This window comes from Canis lupus, chromosome 8, assembly GCF_011100685.1.
Source record: "Canis lupus familiaris isolate Mischka breed German Shepherd chromosome 8, alternate assembly UU_Cfam_GSD_1.0, whole genome shotgun sequence".
NCBI classification, from domain to species: Eukaryota; Metazoa; Chordata; class Mammalia; order Carnivora; family Canidae; genus Canis; species Canis lupus.
The window spans coordinates 13,537,979-13,561,440 of NC_049229.1; the positions used below are offsets into that span (position 1 = coordinate 13,537,979).

General features: G+C 40.4%; 1 protein-coding gene across 3 annotated transcripts; it reads right to left on the bottom strand.

The window, feature by feature from the left end:
- On the bottom strand, window positions 1–23,254 carry LOC490647 (E2F associated phosphoprotein). Of its 3 annotated transcripts, XM_038544470.1 has the most exons (6): window positions 23,065–23,252; window positions 17,369–17,550; window positions 15,930–16,025; window positions 13,941–14,058; window positions 8,782–8,895; window positions 1–570 (listed from the first exon to the last, which is right to left on the bottom strand). In XM_038544470.1, exons 1-6 carry the CDS (start codon window positions 23,136–23,138, stop codon window positions 294–296), a joined length of 861 nt encoding a protein of 286 aa, XP_038400398.1. In that variant the 5' UTR covers window positions 23,139–23,252; the 3' UTR covers window positions 1–293. The 3 variants fall into 3 exon arrangements, with proteins under 3 accessions (XP_038400398.1, XP_038400400.1, XP_038400399.1); XM_038544472.1 differs by lacking the exon at window positions 13,941–14,058 and having other exon boundaries at window positions 23,065–23,254; XM_038544471.1 differs by lacking the exon at window positions 8,782–8,895 and having other exon boundaries at window positions 23,065–23,254.
- Between the last annotated feature and the right edge of the window lie 208 nt (window positions 23,255–23,462).

The window sequence follows — 23,462 nt, forward strand, 5'->3', positions numbered from 1 at the left end:
TTACTTATAACTGCAGAACATTTTAATTCTAAAGAGCTTTAATACATGAAAAGCCCCATAGTTTCCAAATGCCCATCAAAGAGGGAATGAATTATCAGTCCCATCAGAGCTGGGGGAAAAATTTTTAAAGGGGGTGGAGGGATGAAGGCTGACAACCATTCTCTTTCAAAAAGATAAACACTGTATCCTCAGATAACCGCTCAGAATGTTACTTGATATGAATAGGCAAGAGGGTAATAACTGTCCGTGTTTGCCTTATACTGTATTGGGCAATTAAATGCCAACTGAACTATTCAAGAATGACTTGCTAAAACGTTGAAAAAATGAAAGACTTCGTCCTTGTCATAGACGGCCACTTCCGTGGAACATTCGGTGCACATAACGGGGTGATAGATCTCTTCTGCTTGTGCCTCTGTCTGCTCTGCAGCGTCTTCGTGGTTAGACCTCATCTTCTTATGGCCTCGCCTTTTCTTCCTGTTCTCTGGGATTTTGTATCTTAGAACCTCCTCTTTGTTGACAGAACAATTCATCACAAACATTGCTCTATACTGAGTTTTGTATGATTCATGCCTAAGAAGAAAATGAGATGGAGAATTTGGATTTATGTTCAATTTTAATAGGTTATCCATCCAGATTTTAAGATTTTATTGAAGAAATTAGCTGACACAGTGTTACATTAGTTTCAGCTGTACAATTCAGTGATTCAAGAAGTTTACACTAATTATGCTATACTCACTGGAGGAGAGCTATCTTCTGTCAACATACAATGCTGTTACAGTATCATTGTATTTTACCCCCAGGACTTATTCACTCCTTACCCAGGAGCCTGTGTCTCCCACTCCCCTTCACTCATTTTGGCCATCCCCTACCTTGCTCCCCTCTGGCAATCATCAGTTTATTCTCTGTAATTAAGGGTTTGTTTCTGCTTTTTTGTCTGTTTATTCAATTGTTTTGTTTTTTAGATTCTATATATAAGTGAAATCATACAGTATTTGTCTTTCTCTTATTTCACTTAGTGTAACACCCTTTAGGTCTATCCATGTTGTCACAAATGGCAAGATCTCATCCTTTTTATGGCGAAGTAATACTCTACTGCATATATATAACTATTCTCTCTTTATTCATCAAAACACACTTGTTTCCCTATCTTGGCTATTGTAAATAATACAATACACACAAGTGTGCATATATCTTTTTTAATTATGGTTTTTGTTTTCTTTGGATAAATAGTAGTGGAATTACAACATAGGTTATTTCCATTTTTAATTTTTTGAGGACTCTCCATACTGTTTCCCACAGTGGCTGCACCAATTTACATCCGGACCAACAGTGCACAAAAGTTCCCTTTTCTCCACATCTTCACCAACACTTTTTATTTCACATCTTTTTTTTTAGCCATTATGGCAAGTGTAAGATGACACTTCACTGTGGTTTTGAGTGCATTTCCCTGATAATCAATGATGTTGAGCATCTTTTCATTTATCTGTTGGACATCTATCTATATGTCTACTTTGGAAAAATGTCTATTTAAAAAAAAAGGAGGGATCCCTGGGTGGCACAGCGGTTTGGCACCTGCCTTTGGCCCAGGGCGTGATCCTGGAGACCCGGGATCGAATCCCACGTCGGGCTCCTGATGCATGGAGCCTGCTTCTCCCTCAGCCTGTGTCTCTGCCTCTCTCTCTCTCTCTATCATAAATAAAAATTAAAAAATTTAAAAAAAAAAGAAAATCTAAAAAAAAAAAAGGAAAAATGTCTATTCAGTACTCTGCCCATTTTAATCAGATTATTTGGTTTTTTTGGTGTTGCATTGTATCAGTTCTTTTTATATTTTGGTTTTAATTCCTTATAGATAGGTCATTTGCAAATATGTTCTCCCATTCAGTGAGTTCTCTTTTCATTTTGTTTTTTTTTTATTCTTTTTAAAGATTTTATTTATTTATTCATAGAGACACACAGAGAGAGAGGCAGAGACACAGGCAGAGGGAGAAGCAGGCTCCATGCAGAGAGCCTGACATGGGACTCGATCCAGGGTGTCCAGGATCACGCCCTGGGCTGCAGGCGGTGCTAAACCACTGTGTCACCGGGGCTGCCCTCTCTTTTCATTTTGTTGATGGTTTCCTTCACCATGCAAAAGATTTTTATTTTGGTGTAGTCTCAATAGTTTTTATTTCCCCTTGCCTTAGGAAACATATCTAGAAAAATGTTGCTATGGTCAATGTCAAAGAAACTATTGCCTGTTTTCTTCTAGGAGCTTTATGGTTTCAAGTCTCACATTTAGGTCCTAATCAATTTTGAGTTTATTTTTGTGTATGGTGCTAGAAAGTAGTCCAGTTTTCCCAGAATCATTTATCGAAGAGACTCTTTTTCCCCCATTGTATATTCTTGCCTCTCCATATAGTTTTTTTTTTTTTAATATTTTATTTATTTATTCATGAGAGAGACAGAGAGCGAGGCAGAGACACGGGCAGAGGGAGAAGCAGGTTCCCTATGGGGAGCCCGATGCAGAACTCGATCTTAGGACCCTGGGATCACAACCCGAGCCAAAGGCAGATGCTCAAATGCTGAGCCACCCAGGCGCCCTGCCTCTCCAGATAGTTAAAATTGAGAACACAAAAAACTTACTAAAATACAACATTGCATTCTCATGAAAAACATAAGAACAAAATGGGAAATTTAAAGAAATGTTAAGAATAGGAAAAACTTGTTAACAGAGAATAGTTTAAAGAATGAATATATCCTCTTTTCCACTACTTTAGAAGTAACTTTTATCTCTGAAAAAAAAAAATTGTTTGCTCTTCAAACTTAGAAAAGTTACTGGAAACTTGAGAGTTAATGTTTAAACGATCTTCGACTGTGTCTTTCACACTGAGGCCTACAATTCTGCCCTCCTCTCATTACAAGTGATGCCATTCTTGGGGCACCTGGGTGGCTCAGTTGGTTAAGAGTCTGCCTTTGCACTTGATGGGATGAGCACTGGGTGTTATACTATACTGTATGTTGGCAAATCTAACTTATATAAACACAAAGGAAAAAAACAGTCTGCCTTTGCCTCAGGTCATGATCCTGGAGTACTGGATCAAGCCGTGCATCAGGTTCCCTGCTCAGTGGGGAGCCCGCTTCTCCCCCTGCCCCTCCCTCAGCACCAACCCCCCACTCCCTGCCAGTTGTGCATAGACATACACACGGACACACACACACACAAAAGCATGCACTCTCTCTCAAATATCTTTTAAAAAATAAATTTTTAAAATGGTGCCATTCTTACCACCATTTTAGTGGTGGTAAGCTACAGTTTTAAAAGCTTAAAGAGCTTCTGACTTTTATAATGCCCACTTTTGGCTTTATTCCAACAGTTTAAAGAATAGATAATGCTTCATTTGTTCTCCTCATATACTCAGTATTTTCCTACTTCTTTCCCCACTTAATGTTTTTTTCCCCCTTAAACCTCATGCAACAGAAATATCTGGCTAAACATAGTGAACTCAAGTTATACTTTTATTAGTTCCAAATGTTGATCTCCATCACCACCACCACCCACCACTACCAGGAATTTAAACTATGCAACCTGGTACTTCTCCAGATAAGATTATAAAAACTTAATTTATATAGCACTAGATTGGAATCCTGTATTAACATGGAATACAATTTTTATCAAAGGTAATTTCTACATCTACTATTGTAGATGTAAGTTCTACTGCTATATCATTAAAAACTTATTCTGGATACAGAAACTACGTAGTAACAGTTAATTTGGAAGAGAAACAAGTACAGAGACATTTTATTTTTTCTGCATTCCATAAACATGCTCTGAGTGTCAATTTATATACAAAAAGCTTAAGAGTTTATATGGAAAGCACATTTTTTTAAAATTTTTATTTATTTATGATAGTCACACAGAGAGAGAGAGAGAGAGAGGCAGAGACACAGGCAGAGGGAGAAGCAGGCTCCATGCACCGGGAGCCCGACGTGGGACTCGATCCCGGGTCTCCAGGATCGAGCCCTGGGCCAAAGGCAGGCGCCAAACTGCTGCGCCACCCAGGGATCCCTTTTTTATTTTTTTAAAATATTTTATTTATTTATTCAGAGAGAGAGAGAGAGAGAGAGAGAGAGAGGCAGAGACACAGACAGAGGGAGAAGCAGGCTCCATGCAGGAAGCCCGATGTGGGACTTGATCCCGGGTCTCCAGGATCACACCCCAGGCTGCAGGTGGCGCCAAACTGCTGTGCCACTGGGGCTGCCCAGAAAGCACAACATTTAATTGTTGTAAATGACCAAAAGCCTCAAGCTAGGGATGCCCGGATGGCTCACTGGTTGAGCATCTGCCTTCAGTTCAGGGTGTGATTCCAGGGTCCTGTGATCAAGTCCTACAGCAGGCTCCCTGCAGGAGCCTATGTCTCTGCCTCTCCCTCTGCCTATGTCTCTGCCTCTCTCTGTGTCTCTCAAGAATAAATAAATAAAATCTTAAAAAAAAAAAAAAAAAAAAAAACTCAAGCTGACTAATAAGATAAACTATAGTTGGCTATTCATTGGTTCCTAGAAGAAATCCATCACCTACATCATCACCTAGTTTCAAGTTAACTTGATTCAAAACATGGACTAAGCTAGGAATTTATGAAGCCACTAAAAAGAGGGGGGAGAAAAGGAAAAAAGGTTAAGAGTCTATTTAATTAAAAGAATGAAGGGGGTGTCTAGGTGGCTCAATCAGCTCAATCAACTCTTGATCTCAGGTCCGGTCTGATTTCAGGGTCATGAGCTCAAGACCTATACTGGGCTCCACTAAAAATTAAAGTGGAGCCTACTTAAAATTAAAAATTAAAAAAAAGAAAAGGAAAAAAAAAACCACATGATCATCTCAATTGATTCAGAAAAAGCATTTTTTTTAAAAGATTTTATGTATTTATTCATGACACAGAGAGGCAGAGACACAGGCAGAGGGAGAAGCAGGCTCCATTCAGGGAACTCGACACGGGACTCGATCCCAGGTCCCCAGGATCACACCTCGGGTTGAAGGCAGCACTAAACTACTGGGCCACTGGGGCTGCCCCAGAAAAAATATTTAATGAAATTCAACACCCATTCATGGTAAAAACACACCATATACTGAAAACAGAAGGAAATTTCTTCAATACAATTAAGACCATATATGAAAAATCCACAGCTAACATCATATTCAATGATGAAAGACGGAAAATTTTTCCTCTAAGATCAGAAACAAGACTAAGGGCAGCCCTGGTGGCGCAGCGGTTTGGCGCCGCCTGCAGCTCAGGGCGTGATCGTGGAGACCCAGGATCGAGTCCCACATCAGGCTCTCTGTATAGTGCCTGCTTCTCCCTCTGCCTGTCTCTCTCTCTCTCTCTGTCTCTATAAATAAGTAAATAAAATCTTTAAAAAAAAAAGAAACAAGACTAAAAAAGTCCTGCTTTTACCACTTCTATTCAGCATAGTACTAGAAGTTCTAATCAGCGATTAGCTTAAGAAAAAGAAATAAAAGGCATCCACACTGGAAAGGAAGAAGTAAAATTTGTTCACAGATGATATGATCTTTACAAGGAAGAAGGGGAGTGGGAGAGATAACCCAAGCAGTCTCCACGTCCAGTGTAGCCCAATGTGGGGCTCAATCACACACCGTGAGATCATGACCTGAGCCAAAATCAAGAGTCAGATGCTTAACTAACTGAGCCACCCAGGCATGCCAATGACATGATCTTTTATGTAGGAAACTCTGAAAATTGCACGAAAACTATCAGAGCTGATAAACTAACTTAGCAAAGCGGCAGAGTACAAAATCAACACACAAAAGCCTGTTCATTTTTATAAATGAGCAAGCCATGAATGATCCAGAAAGGAAAACAGAATAGAGGTTACCACAGGCTGGGACGGGAAGGGATGGGGAATTTTGTCTAGTGGGTACAGTTTCTGTTTGGAATGACAAAAATGTTCTGGAAATGGATTGTGGTGACAGATGCACAATATTGTAAAGTAGTTAATGCCACTGAATTGTACACTTAAAATGGTTAAAATAGGGAACAAGAGAAACACCAGTTGAGCATCTGCCTTCAGCTCAAGGCATGATCCCAGGGTCTGGGATCGAGTTCCACATTGGGCTCCCTGTGAGGAACCTGCTTCTCCCTCTGCCTATGTCTCTACCTCTCTCTGTCTCACACGAATGAATGAATGAATGAATGAATGAATGAATGAATGAATGAATGAGGGACACCTGGGTGGCTGAGTGGTTGAGCATCTGACTTTGGCTCAGGGCATGATCCCGGTGTGGGGATCGAGCCCCACACTGGGCTCCCTGTGAGGAACCTGATTCTCCCTCTGTCTATGTCTCTGCTTCTCTCTGTGTCTCTCAAGAATAAATAAATAAAATCTTTTAAAAAATAAATAGTCAATTAGTCCATAGTGAGACACCTGGATGGCTCAGCAGTTGAGTGTCTGCCTTCGGCTAAGGGCTCACAAGTGATCCCAGGGTCCTGGGATCGAGTCCTGCAACAGGCTCCCTACAGGGAACCTGCTTCTCCCTCTATGTCTCTGCCTCTCTCTCCCATGAATAAATAAAATCTTAAAAAAGAAAAAAAGTCCATACTATCCAAAGTCATCTATTGTCAATGCAATTTTATCAAAATTCCAATGGCATTTTTCACAGAAATAGAAAAAAAACCAACAAGCTAAAAAGCTTCAGCATAGCAAAGAAACCATCAACAAAAGGAAATAGAAACCTACGGAATGGAAGAAAATATTTGCAAATCATGTATTTAACAAGGGGCTAATATCCAAGAAACTCATACAACTCAATAGCAAAGAAAAAAAAAAGGCAAAGGCAAAGAACCTGAACAGACATTTTTCCAAAAAAGATATGCAAATGGCCAGCAGGTACATGAAAAGGTGTTCATCATCCTTAATCATCAGGGAAACGTAAATAAAAACTGTAGTGAGGTATTACCTCACACCTGTTAGAATGGCTACCAAAAAGACAAAACAAAAGTGAACACTTGCACATTACTGGTGGGAATGTAAATTGGTATAGTGACTATGGAAAACAGTATGGAGGCGCCTCAAAATATTAAAAATAGAACTACCATATGATTCAGCAATCCCACTTCTGGGTATATAACTGAAGGAAATGAAATCACTCTCTCGAAGAAATATCTGCACCACGACATCAGCCAGGTGATCAAGGTCAACATTAACAGTTAATAAATCTGTTTTTTTTTTTTTTTTTTTTTTTAATTTTTATTTATTTATGATAGTCACAGAGAGAGAGAGAGAGAGGCAGAGACACAGGCAGAGGGAGAAGCAGGCTCCATGCACTGGGAGCCTGATGTGGGATTCGATCCTGGGTCTCCAGGATCGCGCCCTGGGCCAAAGGCAGGCGCCAAACCGCTGCGCCACCCAGGGATCCCTTTTTTTTTTTTTTTTTTTTTTTTTTTTTTTAATTTTTTAAATCTGTTGATTTTTGTTGTTGTTGATAGTCCATGCCCTTGATACAATGTAATGAAAACAACACTTTACCTCTGTGGTCTTCTCCCCAAAAACCTACTGCAGCTTTATTCATAATAGCCAAACATGGAAACTAAGTGTACATGCTACGTGAATGGATAAAGAAAACATGGTGTATAGATACAATGGAATACAAAAAAAAAGAAAGAAAATCCTGTCATTTGTGAAAACATGAATGAACCTCGAGGGCACTAAGCTAAATGAAGTCATAGACAAAAAATTACTGAATGATCTCACTTGTATATAAATCCAAAAAAAAAAATGAACAGTAAGAAACAAAGTAGACTGGTGGTTAGTGGGGGAAGGGTGGACAAGTGAAGACTGTCAAGTGGTACAAACTTCCAATTATAAGATGAAGGTCTGAGGATGTAATAAACACAATGTCTACAGTTAACAATCTTGTACTATATACTTGAAGTTGCTAAAAAAAACTAATTTTAAGAGTTCTCAACAAACAAAAAAAGGAAAATACATGAGGTGATGGATGCATTAACCTTATGTAATCATTTAGCAATATATTTGTATATCAAATCATCATGTTGTACACTTCAAACTTACATAATGTTATGTGTCAATTATATCTCGATAAAGCTAGGAAATGATTTTAAATTTTTAAATGGTCTAGTTGACAATAAATTTAATACCCAAATGATGTACTCTTTAATAAAAAGTTTTCAATGGTTAAAACAGTAAATTTTATGTTTTATCACAATTTTTTAAAAAAGAATGTATTTGACAGATTACATCATTCCACAATATATATGCAGTTTCACTGAATCCTTTTAAGTATGTGCTTTATTAGAAAAACTACTTATGAGATGCCTGGGTGGCTCAGTAGTTGAGCGTCTGCCTTCGGCTCAGGTCCTGATCCCGGAGTTCCAGGATCTGGTCCCACATCGGGCTCTCTGCATGGAGCCTGCTTCTCCCTCTGCCTGTGTCTCTGCCTCTCTGTGACTCTCATGAGCAAATAAATAAAATCTTTAAAAAAAAAAAAAAAAAAAAAATGAAAAGAAAAAGAAAAAGGAAAAACTACTTAGAACTATGTATAACTAAAAAAAAAAAAAAAAAAGAACTATGTATAACTAAAATTATTTGTATAAAGATTAGTTATGTAGCAGCAAGGACACAGGAGGACAGAACTTTATCAGAATTCCTAAGTATATACCTCAAAAGTCTATTTCTGATTTAAACAAAAAACCAAGTTGTTTTTCATCATTTTGTGTATGCATGTGTGTGTATGTGTGTTTGTGGTGTGCTATGACACCCTTTATCCATTACCTTTGGCAATCAAGACATAGTGTGGTCATGCAGGCAGGGCAATTCAAGACAGCATCACTATTTGGAACAGGCTGCTGTTGTTGATATGGTCTCTGTATTCCAAAACCATGGTAGCTGGAATAAAAAAAGAAAATGTGGGGGGGGGGGGGGGGGGGGTAGACACACACTTTAAAGCCAGATCTTGATTTTCTTTTTTTAAGTAGGCTTCACACCTAAAATGGGGCTTGAACTCAAGACCCCAAGATTAAGAGTCACATGCTCTGGGGCACCTGAGTGGCTCAGTCAGGTAAGCATTGAACTCTTGATTCTAGCTCAGGTCATGATCTCAGTGTTGTGAGATCAAGCCCCAAGTCAGGCTCCACTCGGCATGGAACCTGCTTAAGATTCTCTCTCCCCCTCTACCCCTCCCCACCCTCTCAGAGGGAGGGAAGGAGGGAGGGAGGCTCTACCAACTGAGCTAGCCAAGCATCCCCGAGACCCTGATTTCTAATGCCACCCTCCAGTAAAAGAACCTAGTACTCCTAAGAGAAATGACTGATTCTAGGAATGAGGCATATGAAATGAACCTGGAGCATCTTGTAGTGCCAGGAAGTAAGGAAGTGCTCAAAAACAAGGAGGTAGATATATCAAGGGGCACAGAAGCCAACTCAAAGAATTAGAGTTGGCCAAAGCTGAAACAATTAGAACAATAAAATAAAGCAGTATTGGATACAAAATATAAATAAATACTCACAAGTCCATACTGATACAAATGACTAATGACTGAATAAATGAATGAGGGAAGAACGGAGGGAGGGAGAACAGACAAATGTCCCAGATGGAAGAATAACTTATGAAGATACTCTCCTCTCAAGGAAGTGGAGCATAATGCACATAATGACTTCCTTCCAAAGAGTACAGTATAGACAGGAGGGGCGGAGAGTAACTTTACAGTAGAGAAACCTGACAATTCCTTGCTAAGATGATCAAGGTCAACATTAACTATCATAAATCATGTTGACAGTATGTGCCATAATTACAATGTGATGAAAATGGCACTTTATCTCTGTGTTCCTCCTCACCAAAACCCATAATCCCAGTGTCTAATCACGAGAAAAGCATCACACAAATTCCAATAGTGTGGCCTCCTACAATATACCTGACCAGTACTCCCGAAAACTGTTAAGGTCATCAAAACCAAGTAAAGTCTCAGAAACTGTCATAGTCAAGAAGAGCCTGAAAGAGACATTACAACTACAAGTAACACAGTATGCTGGATGAGCTCCTGGAACAGAAAATGCGCAATAGGTAAAAACTAAGAAAATCCAAATAAAGTATGGGCCTTAGTTTATAATAATGAATAAATACTGGTTCATTAATTGTGACAAATGTACCATATTAATGTAACATGTAATAATAGATGAAACCATGTGTGTGTTGTTGTAGGAGAGTATACGGGAACTCTGTTGTTATTGGCTCGATTTCTCTGGAAATCGAAAACTATTCCAAAAACTAAAGTCTCTTGGGGTGTCCGGGCGCCTCATTCAGTTGACATTCCAACTTTTGGTTCGAACTCATGTCATGATTTCATGGGTTGTGGGACCAAGCCTGGAATCGGGCTCCACACTTAGGAGACAGTCACCTGAGATTCTCTCCCTCTGCTCCTCCCCCATGTGTTTTCTCTCTCAAATAAATAAATAAATAAAAATAAAGCCTCTTAATTTGAAAAACCCAGTAAAGCTACATTTAAAAAGCAAGCATGGGGAGATCCCTGGGTGGCGCAGCGGTTTGGCGCCTGCCTTTGGCCCAGGGCGCGATCCTGGAGACCCGGGATCAAGTCCCACGTCGGGCTCCCGGTGCATGGAGCCTGCTTCTCCCTCTGCCTGTGTCTCTGCCTCTCTCTCTCTCTCTGTGACTATCATAAATTTAAAAAAAAAAAAAAAAAAAAAAAAAAAAGCAAGCATGTGGGATGCCTAGGTGGCTCAATGGTTGAGCATCTGCCTTTGGCTCAGGTCATGATGCCGGGATTGAGTCCCACATCAGGCTCCCTGCAGAGAGCCTGCTTCTCCCTGTGCCTATGTCTCTGCCTCTCTCTCATGAATAAATAGAATCTTTAAAAAAAGGCAAGCATGTAAGCTTTAGGCGTGTAAAGACTTTTGTCTGTGTTGTTCCTTGCTGCATTTCAAGAATCTAGAACAGTGTCTGGTACATAGTAAATGTTCAATAAACATTTGCAAAAATATAGCATGGGTGGCTCAGCGGTTTAGCGCCTGCCTTCGGCCCAGGGCATGATCCTGGAGACCCAGATCAAGTCCCACATGGGGCTCCTTGCATGGAGCCTGCTTCTCCCTCTGCCTGTGTCTCTGCCTCTCTCTCTGTGTCTCTCATGAATAAATAAATAAAATCGTTTAAAAAAAATATATATATATATAGCATGAATCTACTTATAAAAGTACTAAAATATGAAAGTATATATTCTTAAAAGGGACTTATGGTAAACTCCCAAAAACTGAACAACAAAAGATAAATCATTTAACGTTACTTCCCAAACTCTTTAAGTGTCTCTGGGGAAAAATACTGAAAATATGTGTACATATTTTATAACCATTGTTAAATCCCTCTAATGCTTATCAGATTTCAAATCCCAAACCCAAGAGAGTAATATATTCATTCAATAGATACTTAATGTGCGCCCATTTAACAAAGCGCATGACTTCTGGGATACAGCAGTGAACAAGACAGCCATGATCACTGCCCTGGTGGCACTTAAAAGGTAGCAAATTCATTATTTTAAGTTGATTTCTGTGGTCCTAATAGGCAACTCCTGGGGGTGCCTTGGTGGCTCAGTTGGTTAAGCATCTGCCTCAGATCATGATCTCAGTCAGGGTCCTGGGATTGAGCCCTGCATCATTGGGCTCCCCGCTCAGCAGGGAGTCTGCTTCTCCCTCTCACTCTGCCTGTGCACCTGCATCTTTCTAAAAATTGTAAAAAAAAAAAAAAAAAAAAAAAAAAAGGCCAACTACTGCTTGGTGCAGGAATATGAATAAATCATTAAAATGTTATTTCTTCTCAAGATTATATAAGGAATGGGGCTCCTGGCTGGCTCAGCTGGTGGAATATTTGACTCTTGATCTTGTGGTCGTGAGTTCAAGCCCTACATTATGGGTAGAGTTTACTTAAAAAAATTTTTTTTGAAGATAACAACAATGAAAATACATTCCATCTTACCTCACTGACAAATTCTATTACCAGAATCAAAAGCTACACTGTAATTTCCTTAACTATCTCAGTATCATTCAGAGACTTAAAATGTTCATTTTACATTGGGGATAATCAAAAAACATTCCTTAAATAAATGAGAGGGGCAGTTGGAGGAAGTGGTGCATGGGTGAAACTGGGAGAGGAAAAAAGAACAAAGTGGGAGAATGGAGGCTAAAAGGTAAGGTACAAACACCCAACACCACCAAAATCTCTCTGGGCTTAAAAATACTGGATTTATCTTTTGTTGTTCAGTTTTCAAGGGTTTATCATCCTAGCCCCTACCTTAGCTAAATCAAAGCTTCCTAGAGTAGGACTCCAGGGTATGCATTTCATCCTTCCCAAGTGATTCTGAAGCACAGCCAGGTTAGGGAAGCACTAGGTAACAGTGGTACACTGACTAGCTTTTAGTTTTGTTTTTTGGGTTTTTTTTTTTTTTTTAAGATTTTATTTCTTTATTCATGAAAGACACACAGAGAGAGACACAGGCAGAGGGAGAAGCAGGCTCCATGCAAGGAGCCCGACATGGGACTCGACCCTGGGTCTCCAGGATCACACCCTGGGCTGTAGGCGGCGGTAAACCGCTGCACCACCAGGGGTGCCCTAGCTTTTAGTTTGATAACAAATCAGCCTTCATAAAATCAAACTGGAAAACAAGGATGGCATTTCCTCTTGGGATGATGAAAATGGTTTGAAATTAAACAGAGGTGGTAGTTGCATAACACTGTGAATACACTATATGCTACTGCATTGTTCGCTTTAAAATGATTAATTTTAAATCAATTAATTGATTTTTATCTCAATTTTAAAAAAGCAAATTTGTGGGGCACCTGGGTGCTTTAGGCAGTTAAGCGTCTGCCTTTGGCTCAGGTCGTGATTCCAGGGCCCTGGGATGGAGCCTCACATGGGGTTCCCCACCCAGCAGGAAGTCTGCTTCTCCCTTTCCCTCTGCCCTTATCCCCTACCCCTGCGCCCTCCACTCTCCTGTGTGCACATACTCTCTCTCTCAAATAAACAAAACCTTTAAAAAAATCAAATTATTTAAAATTATGTCTATTTGAGAAAAGTCAACTTTGTTTCTTGGAGAGACTGACTACAGCATTTTGAATTCAACAAGTGTTTTAAAAATAAACCATCTGGGGCAGGCTGGGTGGCTCAGCAGTTTAGTGCTGCCTTCGGTGCAGGGCGTGATCCTGGAGGCCCAAGATCAACTCCCACATGGGGCTCCCTGCAAGGAGCCTGCTTCTCCCTCTGCCTGTGTCTCTGCCTCTCTCTCATGAGTAAATAAAATCTTTAAAATAAGTAAATAGGGATCCCTGGGTGGCGCAGCGGTTTGGCGCCTGCCTTTGGCCCAGGGCGCGATCCTGGAGACCCGGGATCGAATCCCACATCGGGCTCCCGGTGCATGGAGCCTGCTTCTCCCTCTGCCTGTGTCTCTGCGCCTCTCTCTCTCTCTCTGTGTAACTATCATAAATAAATAAAAAAATTAAAAAAAAATAAAAGCTTTAAAAAAAAAAAAAAAAAAAAAAAATAAGTAAATAAATCATCTGACAGGCACCTCAATGGCAGTCAGTTAAGCATCTGTCTCTTGGTTTCAGCTCAGGTTGTGGTCTCAGGGTTGTGGGATCAAACCCCATGTCGGGCTCCATGCACAGAACAGAGTCCACATAGGACTCTCTCCTCCTCCTCACCATGCTCATTCTCACTCTAATTAAATCTTTTTTTAAATTAAAAATAAAATAAAATAATCATGACTGAAATGTGTTGGTAAATTTCAAAACAAACAATTCAGCAGGTTTTTTTTTTTCCAAAATTCTTTATGTCTATGTGAACATATACATACATTAAAATGTGAATGTAGTGAAAATCCTCTTTTAATTATTTTTCTCTAAAGATTCTAAATATTTAAGTTAAGTTCTTACCCTCTTCTTTGTGCATCAACCCAGGCCTGATCTCTGTTATCTTTTTCAGGATCATATAATAACTCATCATTTGTTGGAATCCTGTGTCGTTTTTTCTTTTTCTTCTTGGTTACCTGTGCTAATTTTGAAAACGTTAAGGATATGGCTAGGTATCATGTCTCAAGTACATACCTCTTTAATACAGAACACAGAATCTTCAGCTACATTTTTTTTTCTATTTATATTTTCCTTAAAAAAATTCTTAACTCTTCCTCCAAATAAACCTCTTGGCCAATTAACAAGGCATTAAAATGAAGATGACAGGGCACCTGAGTGGCTCAGTCAGTTAAGCATCTGCCTTCAGATCAGGTCATGATCCCAGGGTCCTGAGATCGAGCCCCACATTGGGCTCCCTGCTTAGCAGGGGGCCTGCTTCTCCCTCCCCCTCTGCTGCTCTCCTTGCTTGTGCTGTCTCTGTCAAATAAATAATTAAAATCTTAAAAAAAAAAAATCAAAGATAACAGAAGATGAAAAAATTGTTTCTTCACTAAAAACATAGTGCTGGGCATCCTGGGTGGCTCAGCGGTTTAGCGCTGCCTTCAGCCCAGGGCGTGATCCTGGAGACCCGGGATTGAGTCCCACGTCGGGCTCCCTGCATGGAGCCTGCTTCTCCCTCTGCCTGTGTCTCTGCCTCTCTCTGCATCTCTCTGTGTCTCTCATGGATAAATAAATAAATTCTTAAAAAAAATAAAAAATAAAATAAAAAATAAAAACATAGTGCTATCTCAAGAACTGAACTCACATAATGAGAATTTGGTCTCAGAAAAGCCACTCAAAGTGAACCAAGATCAGAAACGTTTTGATGTTATAATTGTCAACAAGTTCCTATATATAAAATGCTACTGAAATCAGAACAAAAATATTTCAAAAATGAAAAAACAAAGGCACCAGGGTGGCTCAGTCACTTGAGTATTCAACTCATGATTTTAGCTTGGGTCATGATCTCAGGGTCATGAGATCGAGCCCCATGTCAGGCTCTGAACTCAGGGTGAGTGCTTGAGGTTCTGTCTCCCTCTCCTTCTGCCACTCCCCCGACTCACGTAAGCAGGCACATGCACATGTGATCGCTCTCAAAATAAATAAATAAAATCTTTTTTAAAAAGTGAAAAAACACTGGTTATCCACATGCACTAGACTTTAAAATGTACTTATATAGGTTAATATTTAAGTAATAATATATAAAAATATAAAATTGTTTCTTGGGGTACCTGGGGTACCTGTACCTGGGTGGCACAGTCAGTTGAGCACTCAGGTTTTGGCTCAGGTCATGATCTCAAGGTTGTGGGACTGAGCCCCACTCTGTAGAGAGTCCGCTTGAAACTCTCCATATCTCTGTCTCTTTCTCTCTCCCCCTCCTTTGCTCCTCCCCACCCCATACATGTGAACTTTCTCTAAAATAAACAAATAAATCTTTAAAATATGTATATATAAAATTTTTTCTTTACCATATAAATGTGTCATTTGTGCATTCCAGTGTAATTATGATATTAAGTTAATTTTAACTCTTATGTTCACTTTTGCTCAGATTTTATACAAAATCAATTCCAGAGAATAGAGAAGCCAATAAAAAAGCAATGAGTTAGAAAAATATAAAATATATATGTTTGTATATTTTCTGTAAAACTATAGGAACTATTCACAGGTGTGAAAGCAAATATTATTGCACTAAGGAACCTTAAGGAAGGGGGGGCCAAGAGCCCTAAGGAAGTCAGGACTGAGTCAGGACACACTCTCCTTGTCGTATGCCCATGCAGCACCATGGCTGGTCCCACGTCCTCATATGTGCATTCCTATCTGTTCTTATTCATCATTCCTGCTTTTGTTTTCACATCAATGGCCTACAATTTCTAAAAGATAAAACTCAGAGGGAAACCCTAATGTCCAAAAATTGTTAGGTAAACCTTTTTTCTATAAAATGTAACCACTAAACCTGGTAAACATGCTACTAACCTGTTTTGTCTTCATCTTCAGAATCAGAATCAAAATATATATCATCATAGTACTTTGTCAGAGCTGTTCCAACTTTTCCAGTTCCTGAGGAAGACCCTATTTACATAAGGACAGTTTACAGACTAAATCATATGGAACTAAAAAGGAAAAAAACTCAATATACTCTTCTATCACCTCAAAGTAGTATCAATTCATTCCCAATCTCATGTGGGTGGAAAAAGACTTTCACATCAATGACTTACTGAATTTCTGTGCCCTGTGCAATTACAGAGGACTATAATTGTTAATTACAGTAATTAAGTGTTCCAGATCATGAGAAAATCTCTCACCTTTCCCACAAATCTAATTCAATAAAATCGCCTATTTCTAAGTTGCCACCATACACAGCTCTACCTTTCAGCCATGCAGTACACTGTGACAAACAAGGAATAAACACCTCATTGTAGGGGACTTTAAGGGAGAGAGGATAAGAGCCCTAAGAGAGGCAAGGGGCATGATTCAGGGACACACACTCTTCCTTTCTTCAGTTTTCCCTCATGCCATGACTCAGACTATATTCATGTTCTCCTATCCCTGTCTCCCTAATTCTTCCTCTTAATTCACATCTGCTTTTGCTTTTATTATTACTATTATATATGCTTTCTGTTCCTAACAATTAATACATGGAAACCAAAGCTGAGGCACAAATCAGTTTTTGGGTAAGGTACACTTTACATAAAAATGAAGTATCAAAATGAAGTATGTTTCATTACTTTCTAAAATGAGATAGGAATTTGTGATGACCAATCATTCAATCTGCCATATCAGTGCTATATAATCCTAAAAATACCTTTAAAAGCTTGGGTCTTTTTTATCCTGGGGTAAAAATTACAAAAGAAGGGGAGCCTGGGTGCCTCAGTGGGTTGAACATCTGTCTTCAGCTCAGGTCATAATCTCAGGGTTCTGGGATCAAGCCCTACATTAAGCTCCCTGCTCAGCAAGGAGTCTGCTTCTCCCTCTCCCTCTGCTCCCTTCCACCCCCATTCATGTGCACTCATGAATAAAAAAATAAAATCTCTCAAATAAATAAAATATCTTTTAAATATTTATTTATTTATTTATTCATGACAGACATAGAGAGATAGAGAGAGAGGCAGAGACACAGGCAGAGGGAGAAGCAGGCTCCATGCCGGGAGCCCAACACGGAACTCGATCCTGGGACTCCAGGATCGTGCCCTGGGCCAAAGGCAGGAGCTAAACCGCTGAGCCATCCAGGGATCCCCTCAAATAAATAAAATCTTAAAAAAAAAATTACAGGGCACCTGAGTGGCTCAGTTGGTTAAGTGTCTGCCTTCAGCTCAGGTCATGATCCTGGGGCCCTGGGATTAAGCCCCATGTCAGGCTCCTATTCTCGTGGAGCTTAGAAAGTTATTTATATGAAAATCTAACTAAAAGTTTACCTGTTTCCAGAGAGGATAACTTGTCCTCCATTGTTTTTATGGTGGAATTTAATTCAGCTTCCATTTCTTTTTCAAATTCATCTTCACTAGATGATTCACTTTCTCCAGTAAGACATTCTCTGATGAGTTTTCTTTTTTGGTCAGGAGTTCCATGTAAAAGCACATCCACTTCATCTTCAGAACTAGTATGCATTTAAATCATAAAGCATATAAATACTAAAGAATTAAAATAATTTAAAACACCCATCATCTCACTGTCCAACAATTTTAAGTTTTACAAGGTTGCATTTATCTATCATACTACATATAGCTAGCTATTCTCATTTCTTGGGATGTCTGGGTGGCTCAGTCAGTTAAATATCTATCTTTGGCTCAGGTCATGATCATGGAGTCCTGGATAGAGCCCCACATCAATCAGTGGGAAGTCAGGGAGTCAGCTTCTCCCTCTCCCTCTGCCCCTTGCCCCCCCATCATGCACATGTAATTGCACTCTCACAAATAAAAATCTTTAAAAAAAAATAAAGATCAACCATTTCTACATATTTCCAAATACAATTCTAATGTCTGCATTACATTTCCTTTTATAGATGCTGTACACTTATAACTCTTTGCTAATACAATGAATATCTTTGTAAAGTATATATAATTTTGTCTCCATTGATTTCCTTAGGATAAATGTCTAGAAGGAGACATATAAACATCTCTCTGACTTCTTGAATTTTCACACTGCTTTCCTAAAGCACTGCATCAATTCCTAACTCCATCAGCAGTGAAAAGTTTACTTCACAGAAATGGGATTTTTTTAAAACTCTGAGTACTTAAATAAAACTTAATATATGTAACTAACATGCAGATAATATACCCAAACAAAATGTTAAGATAGTAATTACATATTAGTTATAAAGGCACAACGCTATAGAGAACTATAAAGAGAAAGTAAGATTATATTACAAATTCTCCTGAGCAATTACTGCTAATTTACTTGGCCCTTTGCACCTGGGTTTCCCATCAGTAACAGTATGACAGGATTAAAGGAGATATCAGAAAGAACGAAATGTTATCAAAATGAAGGAAACACGTAAGGTATTTCTAATATAATCAATAGGACATAAATAATATCCAATTATTTGTGGTCTGATGAATAGCAACAGAATGCCCCTGGTTTTTATTCCTCTGTTTTCTTCTTCTAGAACAATGCTTTTGAGCCTCCAGCAGAAGATATATCCAAAAAATGCAATTCACACCAATCAATTTTGCTAATAATGGAGGCCTTAGCCGGATTTTACTCCCAAGAGAATTTCCCATCTAACATTCCTCATCCTAAAAAAAAAAAAAAAAAAGGGATCCCTGGGTGGCGCAGCGGTTTGGCGCCTGCCTTTGGCCCAGGGCGCGATCCTGGAGACCCGGGATCGAATCCCACATCAGGCTCCTGGTGCATGGAGCCTGCTTCTCCCTCTGCCTGTGTCTCTGCCTCTCTCTCTCTCTCTGTAACTATCATAAATAAAAAAAAAAAAAAAAAAAAAAATAACATTCCTCATCCTGCCCAGGATGAGGCTCCCTTTCTCCATTACCACTATATTCATTTGGGTCCTCTTTAACTCTGCCTGTCCCACCATATACTAAGGATCTCCAGGCCTTCAAAATCTTTATATTATGTTCCACCTTAAATCCTGCTGCCAGAATGTTAGTCCTAAGAACTCTCATCACATCACTACCCAATTCTGAAAAAAACCATCCAGGCCAAACCTCTGAGCACAGCATTCAAAACAGCCTTCCCTATTTGGTTTCAACTTTTCTTTTTTTTTTTTTTTTTTTAAGATTTTTATTTATTCATGAGAGACAGAGAGAGAGAGGCAGAGACACAGGCAGAGGGAGAAGCAGGCTCCATGCCAGGAGCCTGACATGGGACTCGATCCTGGGTCTCCAGATCAGGACCTGGACTGAAGGTGGCGCTAAACCGCTGAGCCACCCGGGCTGCCCTCAACTTCTCTTTTCAACCTTACATCTCACCCTTGAACTACACCACTGGTCTCCAACTGGGGGGTATTTTGCCCTCTAGGGTACATATAGCATAGCTAGAGACATTTTTTACTGTTACAACAAGGAGGGGCTAGTAGCACTTCGTGGGCAGAGGTCAGGGATGCTGTTAAACATCCTGCAATGCACAGGACAGCCCCCCACAATAGATGTCAATGCTACTGAGGCTGAGAAACTCTCATCTATCCTATATTCCAGTTTTTCCACAGTGGAATGTAGATTATTTTAAGGAGTCTCAGGATAGACAAGCCACTAATAACTCCGAAGCCATTGCTGGTGGGAATCTAAAATAATACAATTACTATGGAAAACAGCTTGCTTAGTTTCTTATAAAACTAAATGCAACTACCATACAACCCAGCAATCACACTCCTTGGCATTTATCCCAGAGAAATGAAAATACATTCACACAAAAACCTATACATGAATGTTTATAGATGCTTTATTCACGAATCAAAATTAAAAATAACTAGACATCTTTCAATAAGGGAATGGCTAAAACAAATGTGAAATAGTCCTTAGCAATAAAAAAGGAATGACTCACTGATACTTGCAACAATGTGGATGAATCTCCAGAGAATTACACTGAATGAAAAAAGCCAATCCCCAAAAGTCACATACTGCATGATTCCATTTATTTAATACCCTTGAAAAGGACAAAATTATAGAAGTGGAGAATAGATTAATGGTTACCAGCATTTACGTAGGGCACGATGGGGCAGAAGTGGGCAAATGAGGGATTCTTATGGTGATGGAAATGTTCTCTATCTCAACTACACTAATGTCAATACCCCAGTTGTGATATTACACTAAAATTTTGTAAAATACACTGAGGGAAACTGGGTAGAGGGGACACAGAATCCCTCTGTATTATTTTCTAACTTTTCTTGTGGCATAATTTACTGTCATAAGTTCATGCATTTTTAAATATACACTTCACTGATTTTTTTTTTAAGATTTTATTTTTATTTATTCATGAGAGACACACAGAGAGAGGCAGAGACATAGGCAGAGGGAGAAGCAAGCTCTCTCAGGGGAGCCCAATGCAGGACTCAATCCCAGAATCCTGGGACCACAACCTAAGCCAAAGGCAGACACTCAACCACTGAGCCACCCAGGTGCCCCCAATTCATTGATTTTTTTTTTTTTTAGCATACTATTTCTTACAACTACATGTGAACCTACTTCAAAATAAAGTTTAATTTAAAAACTTAAATCACAAGGCAAGAGAGTTAGTTTTATTACAAACTTTATCTAATCCTTGTGATTATTCCAAGAGAAGTGTTTAGCACTGCTAGGTGAGGTGATACATTATGGGCCATGTACATTCTTAATGACTGTGTCAAGAATGCAAGGTTCTCACCACTCAGGCCATTTCTCAGGGTTATGTTTGCAGTATGTAACCTTGAGGGATGAGGTGATGTCTCTTTCCAGAAGAAAGGACTTGCTTATTTACTGACTGCTGTAAAAGAAGTGGATGCTCCAAGCTCAAATGGTCGTTAGCCATGATGCCAACCCGTTGAGTGTGAAGCATCCACCTGAGTCTCTCTGTGCAACCCCTGTAAGAGTTGGGAAGTAACAGCAACCAACACGAACATGAAGCTCATGCTGCTTGCACCGTGAGTAGTCTCTGACCTAGGAGTCTCATATCTTCTGCCAGGTTCTATGAAACAGTAACACGCTATAAAATATTAGCTTATAAATATGGTAAAATCAAATCCTGAGAGACACCTCTTAAACACCTCTCAAATCTCTCCAATCTCCCTTTTTAAGACAACAAGCACTTGGGGCACCTAGGTGGCTGTTGGTTAGGCATCTGCCTTCAGCTCAGGTCATAATCCCAAGGTCCTGGGATCCAGCTCCACATCAGGCTCGCTGCTCAATGGAGAGTGTGCTTTTCCCTCTTCTGCTCCCCCAGCTCCTGCTCTCGCTCTGGCAGGCCCACTCTCTCCAAGTAAATAAATAAAATCTTAAAAAAAAAAAAAAAAGGACAAGCACTAGATTCAGAGCCTCGAGCAGGCAAAAAAAAAAAAAAAAAAAAACACACACAACTGTAATTACAGTTTCATTTTCACAGCATTTTTTAGTTAACCTTACCAGTGGCAACTGTCACAGGATTACAGAGCTTAAGAAAAAGAAGAAAAGAAAAAAAAAGAAAAGAAAGAAAAGAAAGACAATACTATAAAAATCTTAAAAATCTTAAATAAGTTGTAACATGTGAATGTGGAAATTGTAATGGCTGACTAACTCAGGTCCAGGAAACATTGCTATATTCCAATTAAACTGAATTACTGGGGGATCCCTGGGTGGCTCAGTGGTTTAGCGCCTGCCTTTGGCCCAGGGTGTGATCCTGGAGCTCTGGGATGGGATCAGGTCCCACATTAGGCTCCCTGCATGGAGCCTGCTTCTCCCTCTGCCTGTGTCTCTGCCTCTCTCTCTCTGTGTCTCTCATGAATAAGTGAATAAAATATTTTAAAAAATAAACTGAAAAAAATAAAAAAATAAACTGAATTACTAAGTGAGACCTACTAATTCATATACTTCCTTTAACAGACCAGACCCATTACCTGAAACTTTCGCAAGAAATCTTGGAATCCATCCTCACTCCCCACAAGAGAAATCTTCACAGCAGTCCGATCTCCCAAGCCCACAACTCCTCCCCAGGATAATATGAGGAAACATTACGATTGGAGGAAAGACAGTTTCACAGAAAGCTTAGCTGAGCAGAATGCTTTAGAGTTTATGAACAGGATCTGCTGTCAGCTTTTAAAACGGGGTAAGGGACGCCTGGGTGGCTCAGCAGTAGAGGGTCTGCTTTCAGCTCAGGGCGTGACTGGGTCAAGTCCCTCATAGGGCTCCCCGTGGGGAGCCTGCTTCCCCCTCTGCCTGTATCTTTGCCCCTCTCTGTGTGTGCCTCGTGAATAAATAAAATCTTAAAAAAATAAAAAACGGATAAATCTGCCAAAAAATCTCTTGCCGACATACCTGCATGTTCCCCCCAAGTAGGGTTAATCCCTCTTCCTGGAATTTCCCATGGAACTTCATCTGTGTCTATCTCAGGTCCTTGTTTTCTAAATACTCTTCTGAGAAACATACTTATTTCCAAGGTATATATATATGTTCCGAGATACGCATCTTATTTCCCCTACTACACTGAGAGCCCGTAGAAAACTGCAGCCCCGAGCAAGCATATAATAGGTGCTCAAAAAAAGCCTGAGCATTCCCTTATTTCTGTTGATGGCACTTTAGTCTTCAAGACGGTCATTTCACATTAAGCCCCACTAGTCTCACAACACACTTAAGATATCGCTATTATATTTCCTTTTTATAGGCGAGGAAAATCGCAGGTAAGTGACTTGCTTTCACCCACAGTGCTAGTAAGTTGCAGAGGCAGAATTTGATCCCAAGGCTTCTGAAGACTTACGCGTAATTCCCGAATATCCCGGTTCCCCGCGCAAGTGTCGGCCCCGCCTCCCCGGGGCTGCGCCACCTCACCAGAACCCCACTCGGCGTCCCACAGGCGAGAGGGGGGCGCAAAAGGCGCCCGAACGGCTGGGCCAAGGGTCCGCAAGGGCCTGGCAGGCGCAGCGACTGGAGGAGGCTAATAAGGCCAGGCCTCGGGCCGAAGCCTCGGGGGCCGGAACCGGGCCGGGGCCCACCTGCTCAAAGCGGGTTCCTCGTCGCTAGGCTCTTCCACTGCGTAGGGGTCGTACTCCTCCTGGAGCCGGCTCATGGTGACCTACACCCTCGGACGCCGACTACAAGCGTCCACACAGCGTCTGTTTACGCCACAGGTACCCGGGCTAGAGCGTCCGCACGTCCACTTCCGCCGACGTTTCCGCGCCCTCCCCGCGCGCCTGCGCAGATCGTCCCAGGGCGAGGGCGGGGGAGGGGCGGGGGCGGAGTCCTAGTGCCTCTCCGCGGCCGTGCGCGGTTTCTGCTTACCTGGAAGCAGCTGCATAATTACCGAAAATACTAATCGGCAGCCTCCTAAGTAGCAGTCTCTGAGATGAGCCCTCTATGTGCAGCGTCTCACGTCGTGACGTGAAGAAGCAGA

Bases quoted from the DNA above. Each gene is read 5' to 3' on its own strand.
- LOC490647 (XM_038544470.1), bottom strand. From the start codon at position 23,138: ATGAGCCGGCTCCAGGAGGAGTACGACCCCTACGCAGTGGAAGAGCCT. The intron at 16,026-17,368 runs GTAAACTTTTAG...TTATGTAAATAG, and splicing joins GTTATCCTCTCTGGAAACAG to GGTCTTCCTCAGGAACTGGA. The intron at 8,896-13,940 runs GTAAGAACTTAA...TTTTTATTCCAG, and splicing joins GTTGATGCACAAAGAAGAGG to CTACCATGGTTTTGGAATAC.